We start from the raw sequence: 25,180 nt of genomic DNA, 5'->3' as shown, positions 1-25,180 counted from the left end.
GTGGTAGGAAAACATGAGGTTCATGGGGTTTCTTCCCTGTAAATATATTTTTGCTGAAATTTGCTGGTAGATCTTTGGTTGAGAGCTGAGCTTTTGGCTCCTCTGCAAGGGATAATTTCCATGTCCATTGCAGCTAGGTGCTGGTATCTGTGGCTGCCCTGCAGTGAACCTTCCACACTTAAAGGCAATGAGGTGCAGGGCTGCTGTTAGTAAGCAACAAACCACGGTATAGCATTTGGTACACAGATGTTCATCTCCTCCAGACTAACCCTCTGGAGGGGAAGAGAGGCAATGTCTGTGAGGTCCTTCACCCCAAGCACCATCCTTTCCAGCTGGCAAAATGCCTGCAGCCCTCACTGAAGCCCAGGCAGCAGCACTCACCCCAGAGTTACCCCAGCTCAGGGTGCAGCTAGCAGCATAGGACTGACTTCCCTGCCTACTGGCCCCTAGGTTGTCAGATCCCACTTGAGTTTGCACTTCCACTACCTGTTTAACACCTTCCTCAGGTCTTCGCAGAAAACAGAGTTTGGAGGAAACAACTATCCCTCTGCAGAAGCCCTGGCTGTCAAACTCGCATTTCCTGTAAGGATAAAGGCAATTTCTTAAATATCCTTCATGGAAACCTCACTAGAGCTCAGCTTGGGCCTTGCTGCTCTTCCAAGGCATTGGAGTACTGGAGCTGAGCCACAGCATGAGCAGCCCTGGGAAATTTAGGGAAATCCCCCTTGCCAGAGTCAAGTCACAATCCCAGATTGCTATTCCTACCTAAGTCTGCAGGGTATAATGCTGCTGCCTCAATTTTGGCTGTGCGCCTTGTAAGCTCACAAGTCCCACAGGGACTGAAGGCCTCAAGAGGAAGATGAAGCTGCAAACAGAGGAATAACATATCAACAACCAGAACCAGGCCACTTTGCAACTTCTTAGAGATAGGTCCCAGTCTGCCACTCCTTTGAGACAGGGAAACTCCTGGCTCCAGCAGGATTACATATGGCATAAATTTACTTGTGCAGTCTCTTGCTAGTTGCAGTATTCTAGAGCTGAGGAGTAAACGTCTAACTTCCCCTCTGCTAGCTCTGGCACAACTGCTTCAGGGAGAGCTTTGGTGAAAGGGGCTGAAATACCAGAGCTTTTGGGGTGGCAAATTTTGGTTTCTCCACTAGGACTGATAGCCTTGATTTTCATGAACACAATTATCACTTTGTTCTCTTTTTGGTGATCAACTGGAGCCAGCTCTTTGCCTGGCAGCTCTCTGCAGTTTTCCAGGTGTTACAGGGGCCCACAATTTCCCCTGCTGAATCCAAAACCTCTATCAGAAATCAGACTGGAGTACCCCATCCACCCAATTAATCAGAACTAATGAACACAAAATGAGATGCTACCACAGTATTTAGGGATGTGGAAGGGAGTCCCAGTTCCCCACATTTTTCTTGAAGTTGGCAAGGCTTGACAAGATTCCTGAAGGCAGTACAGTATGTAAGAGAGAGGAATCCTAAGGAAGAGAGTCCCACTCCCACGGAAAACCCAGTCCTCAGACACACATCATAAGACAATAGGCATTTACAAAGCCTATCTGTTATAAGGTGCATTTAAAGTTCTTTGCCATACTGAGATCGGTAAATACGTTTAGACTGAAAAAACGGACAGAGTTTCAATTCTGTTCATATGTTCTTTTGGAGAAGGCTGTTTTGATCACCTGCACCACTACATACCGCTCCTCTTTCCTAAAGGTTTGTCAACACAGAGCACTAGGACGTAAGAGTATACTTCCCTCATGTGGTATGTAAGAGAAATGCAGCAGCAACTGCGTACCGTGCCGCAACTCCATGGAAGTAACTCCTGGTCATTAGCTATGCCAACAGTACGAAACGCCCAGGCTTCAGACAGACACGCTACTACCCAAGTTACCTGATCTGCGCTTTCTGAAGTGAATTAAATACACTCACCACAGGGCCGGCGGGAGCCCTCGGGGGCGGGAGCTGTTGTCGTCGTGCCCCGTGGGCGGGCGCCTGCGTCGCGTCCGTGGTGCGTCGGTAGTGGGCGCCGGCGCCAGTGTGGCTCGGCTCGGCTCGGCTCGGCTCGGCTCGGCTCCTCGTGCCGACATGGGGCTGCTGCTCTGGCTGGTGGTGCAGCTGGGTGCCAGCTCCGCGGCGTACGTGGTGTCCGTGAATGTCCGGCGAGCCGAGCGGCGCCTGGAGCACTTTTGGAGGAGCACTGGCTTCTGGTAAGCGCGTACAGCCCTGCGGCCGGCGGCCGGCGGTAGGCCGCGCACTGCTGGCAAGAAGCAGCTGGGGAGAGAGCCGGCTGCCTCCAGCCCTGCTCAAGTAAAGGATCGCCAGGGTGTGAGGACACATCCTTTCTGGAGGAACATATGCTGTTCCGGGCCTGCTGCTCGAGAGTCAGAGGGCTTGGCACCTTGCTGCCCTTTGCTGCTTAGCCTGTTACCTGCGTGGAGCTGGTCATGGGATGTGGCCAGTTAATGTAAACAAAGCAGATCACAAGATAGGGCCAGTCGACCTCTCCTCTCTGACTTGCTGCCTTGCCTCCAGGGCCCTCGAACATGTGAAGACCTTCCTCTTCCCCAGCACTGCACATATGTTGATGCTAGGAACTCATTCCCTTTACTTTACAATGTTTTCATTGTCATGGTCCCTAAATGGGCCCCGGCAAAGCTTCCCTGTCTGTTCGTGCTAGGAATTTGTTCTTGGAAGACACAACGTACCGTCTTCCTGATGTGGCCTGTGAGTCCAGTTAATCTAAGCCAGGAGGATGGGTGGGAGCATGCATAAGTCCCAGCTCCACTGCTTCATATCCTGGTAGTGCTTTGCTTCTCAGAGAAAGCCCAGTCTTGCTGAGCTAATGGTTTGAACAGCCAAGTTTTGTGAGATACGTGAAGGCTTCCAGCAGGCTCAAAGGCCTTTGGTATATTCCTCAGCTGTGTTTATGTTTTACTCTAAGCTGATTATGATCTCCTTCATTTAGGCATACAGAGGATTAAATAACAGTTGTAGGAAAAAGAATTGCAACAGGGATTTAATCAGCAGTGTGTGCTTTGGACAAAAATGAATTTCTGTGCTTTTTTTGTATAATGCATAAAGGTGGTCTAAGACAAAAAACTAATTTTCCACTAGTTTTCCATGTTGGTGAGAAAACATAATAGGACCTAAAATACATTCTGATGAAGAGAAATGTGTGTGCTTTCTAGATATTTTCTTTTGCTGTTCATTTCTTGTTTCAATTTTTTGCTTTCAGTGTTAACAAACATTAATGAAAAACTACCTTAAAAAATATTATGTTTTGCCCATTTAAACTGCAGCCCGAGAAACACTCGTGATTTTAATTGTGTGAAAGAAACTTTGGAAAGCTGCAAACGTGAAAAGCATGTGAGGGCAAGCCAGAGGAGCAGCAGCAGAGCCAGAGGTCAGCAGCTATTCAGATATAACACCTAGCCAACACTGGTATTTCTCAAGCTGCAGGATCCCAGCTTCCTTGAAAGTTCACACTGTGACAGAACTGGGTTCCAGTTGTCAAAGCTTCTTTTTTACATTACAATTTCAGACAGTTGGACAAATGCACGGTTGTGGATCAGCAGTTTGATAAAGCCTGGGAGACTGCAAGGCTTGATGTTCTCTTGAATAGGCACTTTCCACTCAGAACAGGAAAGGACAGATACTGATGCTACCACTAACAAAACCCACTGTTCTGCCAGCTTTCTTTTGTATCTCATCATGTTTTCTTCTAGATTTATTCTAGCAGACTGAAAGTGTTTTTATTCAGTGTGGACTAAGCAAAAATATGTGAATGCTTTATGCCTTGACTTCCATCTTTGCCACTGCCTGAACTGAAGCAGGTTTGAATCTCAGAGTAGTAGTAAAGCACTCCTTCAGAAACAAGAGTTAACATTGTCCTTATGCACTGGAAAAATGAGAGAGACCCAAATGTCTGATGTGTTTTTAGTAAGAGTGGAATTGCTAACTTCTCAGTCTCAATTGTGTGACTTGAAGCAATCTCTGGGAGGTGATTTTTAAGTGTCTTGTATGCTGGTGAAGTTGCACAGAGGGGCTCACATGTGCTCACTGATTTGTATGAAGCACTACAAGGATATAATCTGTGTCAAGAATTGCACTTAAAGATATGGGTGCAGGAGATGTGTTAATAGATGGGCAGTACCTTAGCTGGGACAAAAGTTGCATCAAGTTCTTATCTAGGTGGGGTCAGGCTTTTCCAGCTTTGTGCACATACGGTTATACAGTAGCAGGGTCATTTATGGGTGACCTTGGAGGTAGGATGGATATGTCGAGGGGGACAAGGAGGAGAAGATGACAGTATTATTCTTCCCAGCATAGTTACAGTCAGCATAAGAACTGATCCACCCCTCAGAGGAGGTAGATTGCAGTAGGCAAAGCATAAACTATTTTAGTTTTTCACTTATACAGTTTGTCTACAGTCTGCAGTTAAGAGTACAAGTCCTCTCTGCAGTGTGAAGACGTGTGGAAGTATTGTACCAAACCTTGGGGACAATGTTGTTTTATCTTTCTTGTAATACAAATGCTTTAACACTCAGAATTTGCACAATACCAGGAGACTTAATGGGAGTCTCAAAGGATGCCCACACCCAGTGAACTGGGCAGCATTCTAAGTTTCTGACTTGTGGAGGGTGGGGGTGAGATCTCCCTCCATCTTGCAGCTACTTATCTGTGGAGATAGAGGCAGCAAAAATTTGCCTCAGTGTTATGTTAATTTTGGTGGAATAAGTGGAATAAGTAGACACCAAAGTCATGCTAACATGATCATTGCTGTACAGCAGTGAGCAGTTAAATTGCTTGCAGCATCAAGCATAGAAACCTCAAGCCACATACTCCTGTGATTTCTTATGCTTAGGGGTGAGTTGAACATGGCCAAATAATGTGGAGGCCCTGAGGGTCTAATTCTGCTTCTAAAAGTGTAGCTTCCACAGCAGAGCAAGAGTTGATGTCATTGCATGGACTTCAGCAGGAAGATCAAGCCCGTATTTGTTCTATTACAGACCTCAGGAAGTCTGACTTCCACTCCAAAGCTTAAAAGACACTGAGCTTCCCTATCATTAGTTACTCAGAGACAAGACAATCGCCATTGTATGGCTTCTTCAGGCCACTGGTGCCTGAGATTGTTATCTGTGCGGCAATGACTGCTTATAATACCTTCCTTTGAGCATGGCAATGAGATGCACCCAAGTTGTGTTTCACTTTGCCAAACTACATGTGTACCCAGTTAGCCCCAAATAACCTGCAACTCTGTTTTGCTTTCATCTCATGTTAGACAGTGCTCCTCATGCCAGGGAGGATCTTGCAGGTGGTATAGGGAATTAGCATACAGATCTTTGGATACCCAGTGGAGCTGCTAGTTAATGTTTCAATGTGCTGTTTCTTTTCTGTCCCTCCTTTCCTGAAGCCCTCCCTTACCTCACAGCCGTGCTGACCTATTTGACCTGAGCAAAGACCAAGAGATGAACCTTGCTTACATTTCTTCTGTTCCGTATGGTGGCATTGAACAAGTTCGAATTCACTGGTTACTGGAATTAGTTGCTCTCAGGTAAGCAAACACCTCAAGTTGAAATCTGGAAAAATGTGACACATTAAATTGTCCAACAGGTGCTCACTTTGATATTTATCTTAGTACAATTGCAAGCTGGACATGTCTTTGCTTCCTTGGAAGTCAGGTAAGTGCCAGTGGGGGAGAACCAATTTGAGGATGTATGAGATTAAGAAAGAGAGAGCTTGTATTGAGAAAGATGGAGCTAACCTTCATGCATTACATCCTAACAACAGATTAAGGAGCAGTTTATGGTTTCCTTTCATTTGAAGAGTCTTGTGGGTATGCTGGTCAAGTTTTACCAAGACCATCTCAGGTCATATGCTACAGTCATTCCACATCTCCCCTGCTGCCATGTTCAGGCCTCAGCATCTTGATTCCCAGTTGTACCATGACCTTTAGAAAGGCCTTAGGCTAGCAGAGATGGGTTTCATGGACTATTACATGTACAAGTTCTAGTGCAGCTTTTTTTTTAACTGGGTGTATCCTTTCTAAAATACTGCTTGGCACAGCCTTGAAAAGAGCTCTAGAGAAGTCTCCAATGGTTCCTTAGACATGGAAGAGTTCTGCTTTGCAGTCAGGGCATCTATGCCCAATGTTATGGAGAGAGGTCTCAACTGGATTCCAGGCAACCGTCATTCCAACTGTTTTCAAGATTTACACTGAGTGTTACCACTGCTGTTCCTTCAAGTCCAGCTGAGTTTGGTCTTACTGCAGTTACACCAGCCACTACTCAGTACTGGGAAGAACTGGTGGGAGAAGCTAGACTTTGAGAGTTCAGTTCCTGTCCACATACTGGCTGTCCACATGTACCTAGAGCTCCCCCTGGCTGTAGGTCTGCCTTTAATATTCAGGTCACAGTGTTATGCTCCCTTTCCAGGTTAGATGAGTCTTTGGGGAAAGCTAGGAATGGAGTGGAATAGGGTGATAGGCAGAAATTCAGTCCATTCCTTACCAAAGAATTTCAGATGGCGATACTGTCCCAAACAAGACTTCTCACCCATCCTGTTAGGTGCTTTGCTAACCAGTAGCCATTCTAAGAACAGAGCTGAGGGACTAGAAAGAAGGCTTACTTTTCTGTCCTTTAATTTAGGAGACGTGATACAGCAAAAAAAGTGCCACAAAGATTAAAACAAGCCTGACTTATTTACAGGTCCAAATGAAAGCTGCCACTATTTTATTACTATTTCTGTCTTCCTACCACTTAACTTGGGAGTTTATTTTTGCATTCTGAGCCCACTTATGCGCTGCATCGAGTGACAGGTAGTGACAACTAAAACAGTGTGACTTTAGTTAATACCAGTTAATACCCTCTTCCAAAAGAATTCATATATATAATAGCAGTTCTAGTTCTAGGGAAATACATGTTATCTAGGAGAACAATGTTGGATTTCCTTGCCTTTCAAGTCCCATTTAACTCAGCTTAAACACACTCATAGCAATATGCCCAGAGGAAAAAACATATAGATGCCTAGATCAGGAGTAATTGGTCTGTAAGGAAAGACAAACCATAAAAACCTCAACAAAAGTAGTAGTATCTCTTCCTGAACCAGTGATTTCCAAAAGGACCTAAAGAGCTTTTTAGTGAGAACCCTGTAACACCAAAACTGTGTTATGTCATGAGGTTGGTGAGTAAAGAAGACTTCTTGGAAGGTGATGGTGGGTACTTGACTGAAGAAGAGCACTTAAAGAAAATGGAGAACTAGGAGATACTACGACTGTCTGGTGGAAGGCTAACGGAGACAGGCATTGCTTTTCCTCACAGTTGTGCCATCTGTAAAAAGGTACCATAAATGTTCCTCCTAAGAAGCAGGTGTGCTCAAACAAAAGACTGCCACCTTCCCCTTCTCACTTCTATAATGCTCTTTCTCATTATGCCTTCTAATCCCCCAGTGTCAGTGCATCCCTGTATTGTAACCCTTTTCTAGGACAGCAAACCCACCACTTATATTTTTCTTTATTCCAAGTTATCCTGTTATTTCACAACCTGTGAAAGGATACCATGAGGCAAACAGTTTTCAAAGAACTGCTAGTTTTACTTTCCAACCAAAAGCACACATATTTCTCTAGATCATGTGACAGAGGAATATTCATAGTTACGGGTGAACCCAAGGTATCTTTCATGGACTGGACAGTTACCAGTGCCAATAAATACAGCCATTTTGACATCTAGACCACACATTCTGGCCATGCTGCACTAGTCAACAGGAGAGTTTGAGGTGACGATTTCCAACTCTTTGTCCAGCAACATGGGACCCACACAGTCTGCAAATTGAGAACCCTTTCCTATTCTTATGTAGCAGTACTAAAGTTTGTTGGATACATGATATATACAAGGCACCACAGTGAACAAAAATATAGTCAATCTACATGATGGATATAACATTTCCTAAAAAGCATATAATGATTTTATTTCAACATTAGTATTAACCTATTACAAGCCCATCTGCAGCTGCTGTCCAAGTCATGGTACCTAATTCCTAGTAGAATTGGAGAAAAGAGAATCAGCAGTTTTTGACATTTTCAGTCTTTGTACCCTTAATCTTGGTATAATGCAGTATAGCAAACATAAATGTGCCAGAGAAATGCTTGCTTTTTTAGTTTCCTTAGAAATAATTTACAGTGTCCCAGCATCCCTACACCATAGCACTTGAAAACTGTTTCCCTGCTGTGTCTGACATTGTCCAACACAACAACTTGATTGTGAGCCAGCTCTACCAATGAAACTGAAACAGAAAATTGTTTTTATGGTTTATTCTGGTCAATACATTCTTCCTAGTAGAAGTCTTAAAGCTTGCCCCACCTCTTATGCATCACCGAGTTTCTTTGCTTAGGTATCCTTTGGTGCCATTCTTACAATAAATGTGATGAAAAAGAGACTTCTGACTCTTAATTTCTCAACCTGCTGGACAAGAGAAGGGCAGCCTCTTTTCATTTTTTACTAGAGACTGTTACAAGGATTAACCTTCCATTGGAATCTCTCTTTTTTTTTTTTTTTCCCTTTTAAAATGAGATTCATCTAGAGTTAAGGGTATTTCTGCATTTTTTTCCTTTACGTACTAGGCTGATAGTTTGACCCATAAAGATAAAAGAGGTCTGGATTGCTAGGGTGTGTGTTCTTTTGTACTGAAACAATTTTATTTGAATTCCAATGACAGCTTGCTTTGGCATGATAGCCTAAGAGTGTGTATATTGATATTGTCTGGCAGTAACTCCTCTAAATCTACTTCCTCATGCTAGGCCCTGTCAGGACCTTAAAGGAGAGGTTAAAGAATGGTTACAAACAAAAGCAGACACAAAGCAATACTTTGTCCTTGGGCTCTGGTCATTTGCTTTTATGACAGAAAGAAGCTAGTCATACCAAGTCAGCAATTTAAAGAATAATGTAATTAAATTGTTTTATGGCAGGAAAATGCTGCCAATGGTCAATTCCTTAATCTCTCGACAGACATTTCTGTCGGCTTCTACTTCTCAGGCAGTGCTCACAGTGTGCAGCTGACATGCTTTTTTATAATGAGTACATGTAAATGTCAGCATTGAATTCCTTACCTAATATTGTGCTATTCTCAATCCCTGTGAAGACATTTTTTATTTTGTCTTTTGGGAATGCACTGCTTTTTCTTTAACAAAATGTTTGTTCTTGAAAGCCAGATACACTCTGGGGCACCTGGAGAACCTAAGTTTGAGTGTTCTTTCATTCAGTGACCTGAAAAGTTGAAATAAGTCTCATGATGTGTTGACCTGACTTTTTTGTTTTTTAATGGCACAGCAGAAAAATGGCTTCTGCATACATGGAAACCATTTCTAGAGTCTGCTAATAGTAAGAGGCACAGCTGTTACAGAATTTCCTTCCATGCTTGGTGCTGTCTGTGAACTAGCTATGAATAAGGAAAGAAAGAAAGGGCAGCTGTCCTACCTTTCATGCAGGTAATTATAAGCTTGAGTATGAGAGAGGATATTCAGTCAATGCCGTGGCCCAGAACACTGAGTACTAACTGTGTTACAATCAAAATCTAAATCTATGTTTATTTGTAAAGAGAGAACATGCATATATAACAACACACTGAATCTGGGGGTGTCATTCGACACAAAGCAGACTGAGTAGCAGTTAATGCAAACTATTATAGAAGGTAACCCAGCCCTGGAAAACATGGCTTAGAGGACCTCAAATCAAAGAATAATATAATAGAAGAAAAAAAAAACCAAACACCAAAATGTCTGTAGTATGTACAAACAGTGGTGGAATTTTTCCAGCATATGGGGATACACAATTACAAAGCATTGCTCCCTTCACATGGCCTAGGTATGCTACTGTAAAGCTTCGTTAGCATTGCATCAGAGAAGACCAGCCAGGCAGTTCTGACTGACCTTCTAGGCACATCACAGATTTAACCTTCCTACTCTACCCGCTTTTCTCCTGTTTCTCTTTGCACCCAAGCAGGCAGTTGTAGGAAGAACATGCTGTTCTGCATCACAGTTCTGAGGTTTCATGTTTGATGGTCCTTATGTGTCCCTGAATTGGAGTTGCATCTGCCCACCAGAAGCAACTTATTTTTACAGGATGGTACAACTACCTGGGTGTGACTGCCAGTTAAAGCCATTCATTTTTCTTAACCTTGTTTATCCTCTTACTAGTTACAAAGTTGTGCATCAGAGCCATATTTCTTTCAGCAACATTAAGGATATCACAACCTTCAGTAACTAATTACTGCAGAATGAAGCCAGTAACACAGCAGTAATTTTTGAAAATGATGGTTTTGAAAGGAACCTGTGATGGATCATGGTTTCTTCTCCTGTGGCAGGCTGTGTTATTAAGCCTATGTAATCAAGATGGAGAGACATGCTACATTCCACAATATTTTATACAATTTATTTGTATGGAAAAAGTGGGAGTTGTTTAGGAGCACATCTAGAATGATGGAAGGGATAGGGCCTTGCAAGGCAGAATTTAAACCATTATGTGTCCAAGATGCTAGATTGATTATATTTTCATGGAGATGGCTTAGCCCTCTTAACACAAGCCAGCCATTAAACCTCTGGGAGAGTCAGCTGACACTGGGCAGACCTTCCAGCACAACAGTCTCATGATGTATATGTTGGGTTACACATGGTCATGGCGCAAGGTGGAAGTCAATCCCAAACTGCCCTATTGTGCATCACCTGCATTTTAAAGTGCAGATGCAGGTAATAAGCCTGTTCCATCCTAGTACTGGACTGCATCCCCAGTGGCTGTTCTGTGTGGCATCTGACAAACAGCAGAGCTCTTCAGGGGAGAGTGGCTTGTAGGCCCATTGCTGTACACAGCCAACAGCATGTCTGATAAATTAATTATTGCAAACTGCCCCTCCCCATCTGTCACTTTTGTAGTGAATCATTAAGGAAGAAACAGGATTAAACTGAGCAATCTGCTGGAAGCTTTTGGTCTTTTGCGAACTGGACAGCATTATGTATACTGTAGAACAGCATTTCCTGCATGCTTCCACAATCTTTCCCAAAGTAACCTCCTCTTTTCAGAGAGTCTGTCACTGAGGGATTGCAGCAAGCCAGGAGAACAGAAATGTTTAAATCCTTGTAGTCTTTCAGAATTTCCTTTAGAGTATTAACTCCAGTGGTGTCCAAAAAAGAGATGGAAGAGCAATCTACAACAAGGGCTTGGAAATCATTTTGCTTAGGAACTAGTTGCAGAGTGGTTTCTCTCATGCCCAGTCCGTTAGCAGTTGTGTGATCTCCTTTTTTCAGATGCTGCTTTTCCTTCTCATATTTCTTCCTTCTAGCAGCTTCTAGGTTAGGGTCTAAGTTAGTCAATCTGTACAGAGATTTTAGGAAGTAGTTTCTATTTGCATAGTAAAGTGGGGCCTCAAAACGGAATATTTTGACCTTTGGAACAGAAGAGAGATTTTCATATTCTAAGTCATCCTCATAAAAGCTGGTATTTTGGATCTGTCCAAGCAGAGTTGTCCGTGGTTGCTGTGTCCGAACAATGATGCATAACATGGAGAAAACTATGCCAACCAACAGTCCTATTTCTGTGCTGATCAAGGCTGAGGCAGACATGGTTACAACCCAGATAAGTGTGTCCACCTTATTCACATGGTACCGTGCTGGCACATCTTGAAACTTCCTCAGGGCTCCTCGGAGGCTGACAATGATGATACAAGCCAGGACACACTTCTGCAAGGAGTAGAAGAGAGGGGCCAAGAAGAGCAGCACCAGCAAAACCACCATTGCACTAATTACTCCAGAGACTTGAGTCTGGCAGCCTGTAGATGTTTTGACGAGTGTTTTTGCCAGAGCTGCACTGGTTGCAAAAGAGTGGAAGAAGGAAGGAATGATGTTGCAGAATCCCACAGCAAACATTTCCTGATTGGCTCGGATGGTGTAAGCATATTTCTTTGCACACATTTCAGAAAGGGATACAGTGAAGACAAAGCTGACTACAGCAAGAGGCAAAGCATCTACAGCGACTCGGAGCATTAAGTTGAAATGTGGTACCTTGGGGGGAATAAATCCTGTTGGAATAGCTCCAGAAACACTGGATGCATACACTTCATTTAACTTCCCGTAGTGTGACACCAGTGTTGCCACAACGATAACTACCAGCTCTGTGGGAAGAGGAAATTTCAGTTTATGCTTATACCGATCTCCCAGTTCCTTAGCAGTGACCAGCACCATGATACAAATGGCACTTGTGATGACATCACAAAAGTTAGCTTGAGAAATGTTCCGGAAAATGTTGATCCAGGTAATAACAAGCATCCCGTGCCCTTGGCTACGTGGGATTTTTATTCCAATCAGATACTTAACTTGAGCTGTTAAAATGGTTAAGGAAGCACCAGTTGCAAAGCCATCTAGTACAGACTCAGATAGGTACATAGATACAAAACCGAGACGGAAGATTCCCATTAGAACCTGAGGAGACATAGAAATAAAAAAGAAAAAGAAAGATGAGCCTTAGATGGTGCTGCAAATAATTAAGTACAGATGGGAGAGAACTAGCTGGAGGCACACAACATTTGGTTATTTGAATCTTAAAACAGCAGTTATCCTTTGATGTTTCTTGTCTGCTTTTAAAACATGTGATTCCTTTTACTGTTGTGGGATATTACAAACCCAAGAGGTGAATAAGGAGTTTGAGACAGAGTCAGTCAAACATTGGTCTGAAGTGACTCTACTGAAGTGTCTTGTCTGAAGTTTATTTCACATGCAAAACAGCAGTGGATCAAAAAATGCTTCTGTTATACCAAAGCCAATTTTATTTTTTCCCCTCGTAAAGTGAATGAAACAGCTGTTGCTTTGTAAACAGAGCTTGAATGTCAACAGCTAAGATCCCTGCTTTAGTGGCACTGTTACATTAAACAGCTTTTAATTTTAGCCCTGTTAACAGAAGCGAAAGTGGACCACAGACAGCCTTTGTGACATGCCTAAGGTCAGAAGTGGCAGAACAGCTCTTAAACTTTCCCAGATCCCAGGATAATGTCCTTAACTAGTTGGTTCTCCTTCTTTTGTTGGCTTTGGAAAATACAGCTTCACAAGGGCATTTTGTTGTTGAGAAATGTGACCTGAAATTTCTTAGTAAACAGGAAGATAGCTAGTTCTTTCTTAATTCATGTATATATATATACAATTAATAGGTAGGTATGTTCATCATGCTTCCTTCTGTGTTCTCTTGACATCCTTGTGACGTTGGCAGCATGTTGGTAGGTCTGAAAAGCAGGTTAGTCAATGTATTTTCCCTCTTGTCCTTTCTGCTTCTGAATTACCTTTGGACAACAGTTTGGTAGAACATAGTACTGACTAGCAAAACACTGAGCAGCACATTCTGAACCTGTGTGGAAGTAGGTGAGCGGGTCTGCACCTTTCTTAAAGTATCTAGAGAAACAGAATTCATTGTTGAAGTACACAGCTACCTGGGCATTTCCCTCATGGTAAGATCTGTAATGCATTCATGGTCCCATGAAAGCAGCAAGGCCAAGAGGCAGTAGAATGAACAATGTTAATGGTCTTGCAGAAAACTCTTGTTTTACCAGTGCTTCCTAGTAGCTAAGAAACTGCCTACCTCATGCTTTCTCTGAGTTGCCTATAGTTAGGCTTTCTGGAGAAAACAGTCCAAGGTCATTCAAATGAACTGATACCATATCTCTCATTGAAATAAAGTCAAACTAAAGCTAAGGTCATGCAAAGAATCTTTAGGAACTTCATACCTTGCCTCTCAATGTCAGCAACCACTTACCTGATACACTCCTGCCACAAATGTCAAGGCTGTAGCAATGCCAATGGCGTAGCATTCTTTCCCACACTCAGCATTCATCCCTGCAACTGTAAGGTTGAAGGCAGTTGAGTTGGACTGACTGTCATTCTGCAGAGAGCCATCACCCCAGGCTGATGGGGCATCATCATTCAAGTCAAACCCAGCCAAGAGAAGTTCTCGGTCCACAACTTGTCCTACCATTAAGCTGATCAAGCTGAAAATGCCAACTGAGACATGACGGGATGTGCCCATTAAGAAATAGATGATGTTGGCAAAGAATGACGTGTAAAGACTATAAATGGGCTTCAGACCTGCCAGCAGTGAGTATGCAATTGCTTGGGGCACCAAAATGATCCCAATCACTAACCCAGACATAATGTCCCCCCAAATGTACTCTTTGCACTGGTACTTGGGAAGCCATCTTAAAACAGGAAGAAAGTCCATGACAAAGTTCTTCAGCTTCTTTGGGGTGCACGAACAGCTCTTCCTCAGCTTAGCTAGCATGACTTCTTTCCTGTTAATCTTGACACGAGTCCTTCTTTCCATGAGAAAGCAGGAAGAGGTGCTGTTTTCCATCCTGGTAGCCTCAAGTGGTCTTTCCATTGTCCCAGTGTTTACTTCATCTATGTGTTCCTGCAGTGTGAAGAAAATGGCTGTTAGGTTGCAGTTCATGAAGGGTTTTTTAGCAAGATGCTTAATGCTAAAAGTTTATCACCTGATTGTGCTTTTAAGGAAGCATCATCCCGACAAGAACACCACCACAAGGCTCCAGTGACACATTACACTAAGAAATAAATCTGCAGATTGAGCCCTTTCTTGCAGACAGTTAGGAGTACATTTGATTGAATCCAGTTTGTTTTACTAAGGAAAAATAGAATTAAATTAGTCATTTCGTTGTCAAGAAGTATTTCCATCAGCTCTTCCAAATGCTTTATCACAGACATCTCTCTGATCAGAGGCAGCACTTGATGGTGTGAAATAAACATATACTAGTGAGGTAGGGTATGATCTTTCTAATAGTGCATCTTGTAGTCATTGATCTGGAACTCACATGTGGTATAGTAATCTGTCACTGCAGCTGTTCTTAATGCACAGGAGAAAGATTTTGCTAGTAGAACCTGTAAAGCAGTTTTCCAGAGAGCAACAGCTTAGTCTTATACAAAAATTTGTTCACAAACCATTGATGGATTCTTGGAAGCTGCTACATAACATGAACCTGTTGAATTGTAGATTGTTTTGATGTGCAGCTTTCATTAATTAATAAGCATTCCTTCACAAATACCACTTGGGCAACATATGGACCATGCACCTTGATGGAATCTGTTATCATCTCAGAAGAGTGCTACATGTTAGTATTTTCAGGTTTAAGCCCATAGTTACCATACCTTTGCTCTCCAAGGAATAAGATACAACAAATAATTCTGTGGGCAGCAGAACAAACACAGTGGTGTTTCCTGTGGTTCTCCTGCATGTCAGTTTTCTGATACATAAGAACTGGGAAGATTTGTATTCTCTAGATGGAGGTGCTTTTGGTGTCTCTTTGCCTGTATGAAAACAACTGTTTTCACCAAACAATCTCTGCATTTTTACTCAATTGTCAAATTAAGTTGAAATTAACTTAGTACATTCATAAATCATTAGGGGTAGGTGGGGACATGACTGAGGAGCAAAACAGTATAACATGCAAGTGCCCTACCTTAAACAGTTTTAAAATAAGAATAGGAGCAGGAAGGTGGAAAATGTCAAACAGACTATGCCAGGTGGCAAATCTTGTCTTCTAGTTTGCAGTGGAAACAAAGAAGAGACTTCCAGGAGTGGTTGTCCATATATAAGTACTGGGAGATAATGAATGACTCATACTGACCTAGAAGAAAGTATGTGCTAGTACAACAGTATGCAGAATCTCTAGGAAAGAAGAACTTCTCAAGCCCAGCCTTTCCCAGTGTCATAAACAGCCACGATCTCTGCAACAAAGATTTTTGGTGCTAGGTGTGATATTGCAATATAAAGTCAAAGCTTGTCTTCACCTACAAATAAAAGCTGTTTCTTTCCTCTTTCAGGATCTAGAGACAGAAGCCATACCCATCAGTTTCCTAAAATTTGAAGTACAGTTCACTGGACAGTATTCTGTTGGTATATTTTAATGATGTTAATAGTAAGTTTAGACTCAAAGTCATCATTCTCTGTGTAAATTTCATACTTTTTTGTTTTCTTAAGAAAAGTATTTTGATTTGTTAATGTTTGGTAACACCCAGTTAAAGTGCAGAATTCCAAGCTGAGAAAAATCAAAGGGTTTATGAGTCCAGCTGGAGGTATAACTGATAAGCAAAAGAATAGATTACCAACAGCCTGCAAGCTTTTAATCAGTAGCACTCCAAATAAAGAGTGGATTATTATAGTCTTCTTTCTATCCTGCTTAGAATTTTTTTTTCAAGATTTTAACAAATGCCTTTTGCCAGCAAATTGAAAACAATAAGAAGACATGTATCTGTAACTAGCGCAAAAGTCTTAAACAAGTTCCCAGGTATTATTTGAAATGACATAGTGTGATTTCTAAGGCCATGCAAAGTTTATCTGCAACTTGAATCAGGATGTTTTAAGTGTTACGGCTACATAATTCATAATTTGGTAAAAGGCAGAAAAGCGATTCTTGTTAGAGATGTGTGGACTGATTGTCCAAGTTGTAAATGACTTGCATAGTAGTCTGAATATATTTAAAAAATTCAGTAGATTTCTATCCATCCCAATTACATTTGTTTTTCGCTCCCACTGTGTAAGTTTCTTTATGTTTGTAAGTAAGGTTTATTTCCGTCATAGGGGAAAAATAATTACAATTTAATGTAATTACTTAGAAAGATTGATGGCTATTTTTTAGCAATAATGTCAAATTTACTTTAGACTCTAATGTACAGTGTAGTTATGCTAGGCAAGATCTGCTTGGACAGGAAATAGGTTGGATCTAGTCTTTGTTGGAATGCAAAGGTGAGACAAAAGATAAAAGAAGTTACAACATCGAGAGATACTTAAGAGCATATGATTAAAGTTTACCAAATACAGAATGCTAGGAACTGTAATAAAGACGTAATTTTTAAGATGCAAAATACGAACACTTCCTGTCTTACCTAAAGTAGTTTCGAGAATGAGAGGCTTGTGCATGAGGACAGCAAGTCCTATTTGAACACCACCCACTTTTTACAGGCAAGTGAATTCAGACAGCCAAGAAATAAATACAGTGCCCTTGTTCTACATACTTAAAAGCTAGTGGGCAGTTCAGTATCCAATGAATGCTTTTGATAGGCTACATAAAAAAGATTTAATCGGTTTTTGTACACTAAGCTCATGTATTTAATTGTACAGTTGCTGTCTGCCTCTCTTTAAACTCACACAATTTTCTTGCAAGTAAATTTGTGTGTACAAAAAAATCCTATTAAAATTCAGGCATATGCATTGTTTGTGCAGCTTCCTGAGGGATGACAACAGTTTTTAAAACATAAGATTATTGGAATATAATTTCTCTGGAAATCTGTTAAGAGATCTTGTGTATAAATGATAATTTAGTAACATATCTTGGCTGTACTGCCTTACTGGATAATCAAAATAGTAGCTTTTTGTAAAAGCCAACAACAAAAAAACCCTAGTATGATAAAGCATGTATCTTTTCAGCAGTTTTGATACATTTTAGACAAAGGTCAAAAACCCCTTCCTGGTGGAATAAATACATTTAACCTAAAACATAGCCAAATTCTGACAGAAGGTCATTTTCTTCAGTTCTTTTTTCTCCTGAAAATAAGGGTTTCCTTCCTGTAAGTAACCATTTATTATGCTAGATACATTTTCAGAATCCATGTCAAATGAACATGCTAGCTGTAAAACACTCAGCTCTAAAATGAAATGTTACTGGTTTCCAGAAATTGTTAATGTTTAGAATTTAATTGTTGCTTTTAGAACATAGTAAAGCCAGAGCAAATAATGGAAGGGACATTGCTACCAGCAAAACATTTTTCAGCTGTGTAACCCAAGAATTCTTAGGCTGTGATGTCTGTAGCTCAGTAATAACTTAGTTGCTTCACCTGAAGAAAATGGGATTCCACCAAGGCTGTGTGCTATCCCCTGTACATTTGTGAGCCTAGCAGCGAGCTGGGAGCTTTCAATGCTCTTGCCATCTCCAAAGACAGGAGGATAGATAACAGATCTATCTACTCCTGTGCACGTGACTAGACTCTGACCTTCTGATTCTGGCACTGAGATATGACACCATCCTTCCACAGTGGTAATGCTCAAGCAATATTCAGGAGCCCTAGGGGTGTCAGTAAATAAATTCCTCTACTAGTTCCCCAAACTGACCCATTTTCAGCTTGGCCTGTACTAAGTGATTTATAAGAAAAGGGACGACCCATATTTCAGGCTCCTTCTCATCCCCCAGAGCTTCACAGAACACAAAGTTTGCATTTTATTCAAGTGAAGGCCTCCTGTCACTTGCTGAAAGAGCTGTTCTTAGTGGGGATGCACTGATGAAGCAACATATAGCATAGAAAATGTCTATCCATTGCATTTGACTTTGGTATGGGAACATTCTCAACAGTTTAATATAAGTGAAAGTTACTTACACATTCATATACATATGAGCGAAAGCAAAAAGCTTTTTTTTTTAAATTTTTGCTTGAGCAGAACCACTGTCTGAACCACTCATTCCTTCAGGTTAAATGCAGTGACTCGGTTAACTTGTGAAAAAGAGAAACGAAGCAAAGAACCATTCAAGCCAAACAAACTGCCAGCTTTCCAACTGGCCTTAGTCCCACCTTTCTTCCTGCCTTTTCACTGTGCCACTGACCTGACAAAATCTCGCTGCAGGGGAGGAAACATTAATTACAATGTGTCCAGTGAGATTTCTCTTTGCAGATTCCTTGGCAAGCAGTTTCTGCTGGTACATGTATAACCATTCTAGCTGGATGAGTTGTTCTTTGTGAAACACATAATCCCCCAAAAATTTATTCTGGTGCATCATTTTGTCTCCCCTTCCTGATTGTCCACCAGAAAATCTGAAGCTGTATCTCTAGAAAGCCCAAGAGGGAATAGGCAGGGTGATCCTACCTCTGTATGCTAAGGAGATCTCTTAAATGCTATGTTTAGGACAGGAGTCAGACAGTGTATCACAAGTCTGTACTAGATCAAGGGGATCAAGTGCACCCTCAGTAAATTTGCAGATGACACCAAGTTGGGTGGGAGTGTTGAGTGAGGGTAGGGAGGCTCTGCAGAGAGATCTGGACAGGCTGGAGTGATGGGCTAAGGCCAACTGGAGGAGTTTCAATAAGGCCAAATGCCGGGTGCTGCACTTGGGCCACAACAACCCCCAGCAGCGCTACAGGCTTGGGGAGGAGTGGCTGGAGAGCTGCCAGTCAGAGAGGGACCTAGGGGTGTTGATTGACAGCCGGCTGAACATGAGCCAGCAGTGTGCCCAGGTGGCCAAGAAGGCCAATGGTATCTTGGCTTGTATCAGCAATAGCGTGGCCAGCAGGGACAGGGAAGTGATCCTACCCCTGTACTCGGCACTGGTGAGGCCGCACCTCGATGACTGTGTTCAGTTTTGAGCCCCTCACTAAAAAAAGGACATTGAATTACTTGAGCGTGTCCAAAGACAGGCAACAAAGCTGTTGAAGGGTCTGGAAGACAGGTCTTATGAGGAGCGGCTGAGGGAACTGGGGTTGTTTAGTGTGGAGAAGAGGAGGCTGAGGGGAGACCTCATCGCCCTCTACAACTACCCAAAAGGAGGTTGAAGAGAGCTGGGGATGAGTCTCTTTAACCAAGTAATAAGTGATAGGACAAGAGGGAATGGCCTCAAGCTGCACCAGGGAAGGTTTAGACTAGATATTAGGAAGCATTTCTTTACAGAATGGGTTGTTAGGTGTTGGAATGTGCTGCCCAGGGCAGTGGTGGAGTCCCCATCCCTGGAGGTGTTTAAGAGTAGGGTTGACGTAGCGCTTAGGGATATGGTGTAGTTGGGAACTGTCAGGTTGATGGTTGGACTAGATGATTTCAAGGTCTTTTCCAACCTAGATGATTCTATGATTCTAGATCGCTTGCTACTGCTGAGATAGTGATTGCATGTGTAAGTTAGGATAGAGTCCTTTATGTAGTTTGAGCCAAGTGATACTTGCAGTTTTCTCTATGTTCAAACTATGAAAAATCAGCTAAAACCTAACATGAGTAGAGCAGGTTTTGTATTTATCATCTGTATTGTTGCATAAATCACAAAAAAAATGAGAGAGTTTGTCTAAGGATTTGATTTAAAACACTTGTAGGTGTTGAGTTAAACCTGTTACTCATCTTTCTGCCTCTAGGAAAGCTCTCTTGGTCTCTAATGGCTATGATCACATTACTTTTCTGATTTTGAGCTTTAATACAGTTTTGGAAAAAATCCCTGGTTAGACTCATTTACAGTGCATAGATTCAATGTACAGAGGCCTGTTAGGCTTGCAGACCAGACTTTCTTCAGAGAAAAGTATGCAGATTCTCTGCCCCAGTGCACTCTGATCCTTTATGGGGGCATAAAAACCTGAGCCAGCAATTGGTTCTTTGGAGAAATTTGAACAGATGTGGTGAGGACGTTTAGTCTGTGGAACCTCACTAGTCTGAAATAAAATCCTCTGAAATGCATATAATATAATACTGCTTCAGTACCTACTGCTTTGATTTATTAATCTGCTTTTGTTGTGCAGAAGTACTTAGAAATGTCGACATAACCTATGAGTTTTAGAAAGGATCAAGTGACAGAACAGAACAAGTGAAATGAATGTTTCTGTCTTGCATAAGCTATTGTAATTTCAGCTTTAGAGCACCAAGACCTAGATGTACTTGGAAGCAGACTTAAGCAAGGTGCCCGCAATGAAAACCATTTATTTGAACACTGACCTAGCAAGCTTTCAGGCTATAGGCAAAAAACATCGCAGTGCTTTTTAGGAAAATCATGTGAAAGTTAATGGGCTTAGTTTTGTACTGTATCTGGGCAAAATATTGTGGCTTCAAAGCATTTTTCTGTTGAGTTTCAATGTTATGCTAATCCAAAAGTGAAAGAGGAGAAAATATTACAGTTTATTGGTCTGTACAAGTCAAGAAAGCCAGAACACTAGTCTTAAATCCTCTACAAACTGACACTGCTGTACTAAGGAGTTATTCTGAGACTCAAGCAATATTTTAGAGTTGCTATTTCTAATTAAAATCTCTAGTTCATAACTTCTACTTCCAGCTATAAATTGATCAAGGATTTCCAAGGCAAGTTAGGCTCTTTTTCAAATGCCTGCATTCACCAGCAGCTGTGGTTCAGTTCGTATTTTCCCAAGGATTCTCAGTCCGGTGTCCTGGTGAATAAGATGACAGCCGCTGACATGTAACAATCCCAGAGGAGATGAGCAGGCTGCAGTAGAACCCATGCAATCATCATCAGCTGTTGTTAAGGCTGGCCCATTAGATCATCCTTGGGAATGATCAGACCTTGGAAAAAAATAATCAAGTAGTTTCACTGGTTCTCCAGGGACTGGTTTTGTTCAAGGGTTCCAGAATGTGCTTATCAAAATATTAGCAGGCACTCTAAGGCAAGACTGTTATTCTTCTGGAGAGTCCTAGGGCATGACCAGTAAAAAAAGATTTTCTGTGGGGTCAGAGAACATTCCTAAAAATCAGACTTTTGGAAGGGGAGCTGGTCCAAAGTGAAAGCCTGTTTTTTGAAAAAATCTTCCAAGTCAGCATTTCAAGACCTTAGTCATCAGTCACAAAGCTAAACACTAAGCTCTGTTTTCTGCCCTGTGGTTTTGCTGGACTTTGTGTAGTTACATTAAGCTGTTGTAGAGAAAAACAAATTCATATCCCATTCTCATATTTTTTCCTGTTGCCTTCCCTCGGATCTTGGGTTTACTACACACAATAAGGACAATATTTTGGAAACCCTCTTTCATATTCAATCACTAGGAAAATGCTCAGTTTTAATAACAATTTAATACTTTGAGAATAAGCTTCATATAGGCCACTTTTCTTAAGTACAAATAAAACCTAGCCAAATGGCTGGTCTTTTTTTGCAGGAAAGAGTACTTCCATGCCAGTTGCAGCTGACTACATGTTTTACAAACCTCTTCCCAGTATCTACCTTATAAGCAATATTTATGAGGAACAGAATAATGCAAAACTTAAAAAGCAACGCCAGTGTGCAAAGTAACTGAAAAGAGGCAGTTTTGCACCTCTGAAAACAGGCAAAGAACAAATAAAACCTGAGTTCAGAGGTGTGGGTGGGGAAGCAAATCTCTTACCTGGATAGCTTTTTGACAGGAATGTTCAGCTCTGTTTTTGCACGTTGGAATGAATGAAAGTCTTCAGTCAGGCATTGGTCTATTTGCATAAAGGATAATTATTAGCTAAATATTCCTCAAGGGAAGAATGGGTAGTTATGGAATCTCGAGCTTGCTGCTTGGTAGTGTGTTGTCACTTGTACCGCTCTGTCAACTTGGATATATATGCAGCACTCGCTGAGGATTTGAGTTTAAATAATGTGTAAGATTATTAATTAACTAACGCTGATCCAAAAATTATGCTGAGTTCAGGCTAGCACATCCCTGACCTTTGAAGCTGCTTCTCATCTGAAATTTGATCTGGTTTATGCATCCTCATATAGCATTAGCTTTTGATTTTACATATTCAGTGTGTAAGAACAGAACTGCAGTTTTGCCTGAGATTTGTGCATTTTGCAGGCTGGAATAACTACTGTTCTGCTCAGTGCATAGGATGGGACTGCTGGAAGTCAGAGTTCCATGTGTGCATGTCACCACATTCTGATCACAAGATCTCTGTTGCTTCTGTGTAAACCAAAGACTGTAAAATGTAGGCAGATCGGCAGGACAAAGACTGACTTTCTGTTCGTTCTTTGTGAGGTATATAAATGATCAAGTCCCCTCTCTGTTGCCGTAGCTCTTTGGGCACCTATCCAAATGACGATAATCATCCATCTCCTCCTCTCAACAAAGGTGATGGATAATGTTTAATGGTTACTAAACAGTGTAGATTAACAGATTGGGCACGAGGCCAGGACTCACAGGAACTACCTTCAGTTGGCCTACAAGCTAAGGGATGAGGAGATGTGTATGTTTCTCAGACAAGGAAGAACATGAATGCTTGCAATAAGAATCTGAAATGGGAGGTATGAGGCCTGAAAAAGGCTGTGTTGCTGGATAGACAAAGATATTTCCTCCTTCCCTGATAGCAGGAGTGCTTGCAGGGGGGTCCAGTGCACAAGCATATCTACATGCTTGTAAGGTTCTAACATTGTCTTTTATCCCAGCGTAAAAAGTTGTTTGCTGCTTTTTAAAAATAAAAAGAAAACATGGAAATTATGGAAATGAAAAGTCAAAACACCAACATGAGCGTGGAACAGAAAGGGAAGTGCATCTCACCTCTGTGATGCTAAACTAGTAATTGATTCTTAAAACTACCGGCTGATTCTTAAAACTACTGGCTGTTGCCAAGAACTCAAACTTAGTGACAGTAGTTGTGACATTCTAATCCCAAAAGCTAAAGAAGGTCATTTAAGTCTTAGTAAAATCCTCTTTCTCACCCCTTCACTGTAGAAAGTCTTGTCAAGCATTCCTGTCCCTTTGCCATTCCCAACATAGCTCTTAGAATAAAAGGGAAGCATAATGCATTTTACACACGCTAGTGTGTCTCTTTGGTCTTGTGCACCACAGAATAGAAAATGCCTTTATTGCATTGTCTGATGTTCTATTTCTTGAAGATAAAGTGACTTAAACTCAGTCTCTCAAATTTGTCCTTCCATCCATTTTACTACCTAATTCTTAGAATCAAGAGTCATATTCTCTAATAGCCTCTTAAAATGTGCATGCCAATTGCTTCAGGACCAAAGTAAGCTTACCTACTCTGTTCTCCTTTACAACATGTTTCCAGTATTTGGAAACTCTGCAACTTCTAGTATTTGCAATCCTGGAATTTGCAAAATAATTGTGTTTTGCCCCACTTAACATTTTTTTGAAAGAGATCTCTCTCCATTTCTCTCCAACAGCACTTTTCCCAATATCAGGCTCCTAAGAATACTACAGGATGTTTAGGTTATTACTTGACCCCTACCATACAGAGTTGGTTGTAGCTTTGTTTTGCCTCAAGATAGCCTAAAAATAACACTCTCTCAACTTTTAAAAGAAAGAAATTTAAAATTATAATTTTAAAATACATGAATGCTATTTAGGCACAGCACCATTCAAGTGAGGCTAAATACCTCTTGACAGGATAATTCTGTATGGGGATAAAAGTGACAAAATGAAACAGTCTCTTATTTTGTCTCTGGGAGTTGTGAAAATAATCTAGTTTTGAAGAAACTACATTTTATGATGCACAAGCTTTACTTAACATACAGAAGTACTGACAGCAGAAGCTTTACCAGGGCTTTAATTATGGAGATGCTAGTTCACACTCCATAGCATGAAGACATTCATTAAGGCTTCAGTCCAACAATAATTCTGAGTGGGCAGCTCCTGGTGTCCTGGTTGAGTTCCACTGACACTAACAAATCAGGACTAAGTTCTTAAAGGTCTGCCTTTCCATGTCAGATGCTCTCAATACGCAAATGCTTGTGTATTTAAGAAACAATGGTGATTGGCCAGAATAACCAAAGGCATGCTACAATGAAACACTTAACAATAGAAACTACATTAAAAAAGAAAAGACCACTGACCAGTAATTGAGAGTTTACAGATGATTTTCCTTTGTGTGGCTTACTTATCTTTATGAACAGATGCCTAATATTAACTGGATTAAGAACTGCAAAAGGTTGAAAGCAAAATCTACCTGAGGGTATTTATGAAGTAAATGCTGTAGGGATAAAATATATTTGGCTTTGTTGACACATTTACTTGAAGATTTCAGAAGATTTCAGAACAATTCACGACATTACTACATACAATTAATATCTGGTAACCAAATTATATACTTAAAAAATAATGTTACATTAATCATACAGGGAAGGTTAATCATAGTTGAAAGTGTTTGTTTACTGGGCTACAATCAATAACATCAAATCTTCAAAAGTGCAAATGTGATACCCTTGTTCTTCCTTCTGTGCAAGTGTTTGAAGTTCATAAATTCAGTGAATTATAAAAAAACCTTAAGCTTAATATCTACATTATTTAAAATGCCCTCAAGCCTTAATTAGTCTACAGTTTACCTTCATACCATAGCAGTCAGGTGATGTGCCTAAAAAGCACACATTTGGTTGCTATTTAATAGGAAGGATGGGAACACTAAAAATAAGCATCCACTCTTTTAAAAGCCCCTATGTGCTGTGCCTAACATTCCTTCTCTAGCTGTGGCAAG

At 41.2% G+C, this 25,180-nt stretch overlaps 2 protein-coding genes across 5 annotated transcripts in view; one reads left to right on the top strand and one right to left on the bottom strand.

The window, feature by feature from the left end:
• Positions 1-2,064: 2,064 nt before the first annotated feature.
• Positions 2,065-25,180, top strand: part of IDUA (alpha-L-iduronidase) — a 47,378-nt gene continuing 24,262 nt past the window's right edge. For 2 of the 4 annotated variants that reach the window (XR_012621522.1, XM_074811707.1), the window contains exons 1-2: positions 2,065-2,221; positions 5,428-5,568. Coding sequence is in view for 2 of the 4 variants with exons in the window: in XM_074811707.1 (XP_074667808.1) it covers positions 2,100-2,221; positions 5,428-5,568 (263 nt within the window). In the remaining 2 variants the exon portion in view is untranslated. Of the gene's footprint in view, positions 2,222-3,313; positions 3,418-5,427; positions 5,569-14,514; positions 15,946-25,180 lie in introns of those variants that run through there. The other 2 variants (XM_074811708.1, XM_074811709.1) reach the window with 2 other exon arrangements.
• On the bottom strand, positions 10,413-23,187 carry SLC26A1 (solute carrier family 26 member 1). Its single transcript, XM_074811711.1, is given in 4 exon segments — positions 10,413-12,477; positions 13,799-14,449; positions 22,114-22,139; positions 22,142-23,187. Coding segments are annotated over 4 exon segments (2,256 nt in total). The 5' UTR covers positions 22,203-23,187; the 3' UTR covers positions 10,413-10,959.

This window comes from Strix aluco, chromosome Z, assembly GCF_031877795.1.
Source record: "Strix aluco isolate bStrAlu1 chromosome Z, bStrAlu1.hap1, whole genome shotgun sequence".
In the NCBI taxonomy this organism is placed as follows: domain Eukaryota; kingdom Metazoa; phylum Chordata; class Aves; order Strigiformes; family Strigidae; genus Strix; species Strix aluco.
The sequence above is the reverse complement of the archived record's forward strand: the minus strand, read 5'-3'. Positions and strand labels throughout refer to the sequence as shown.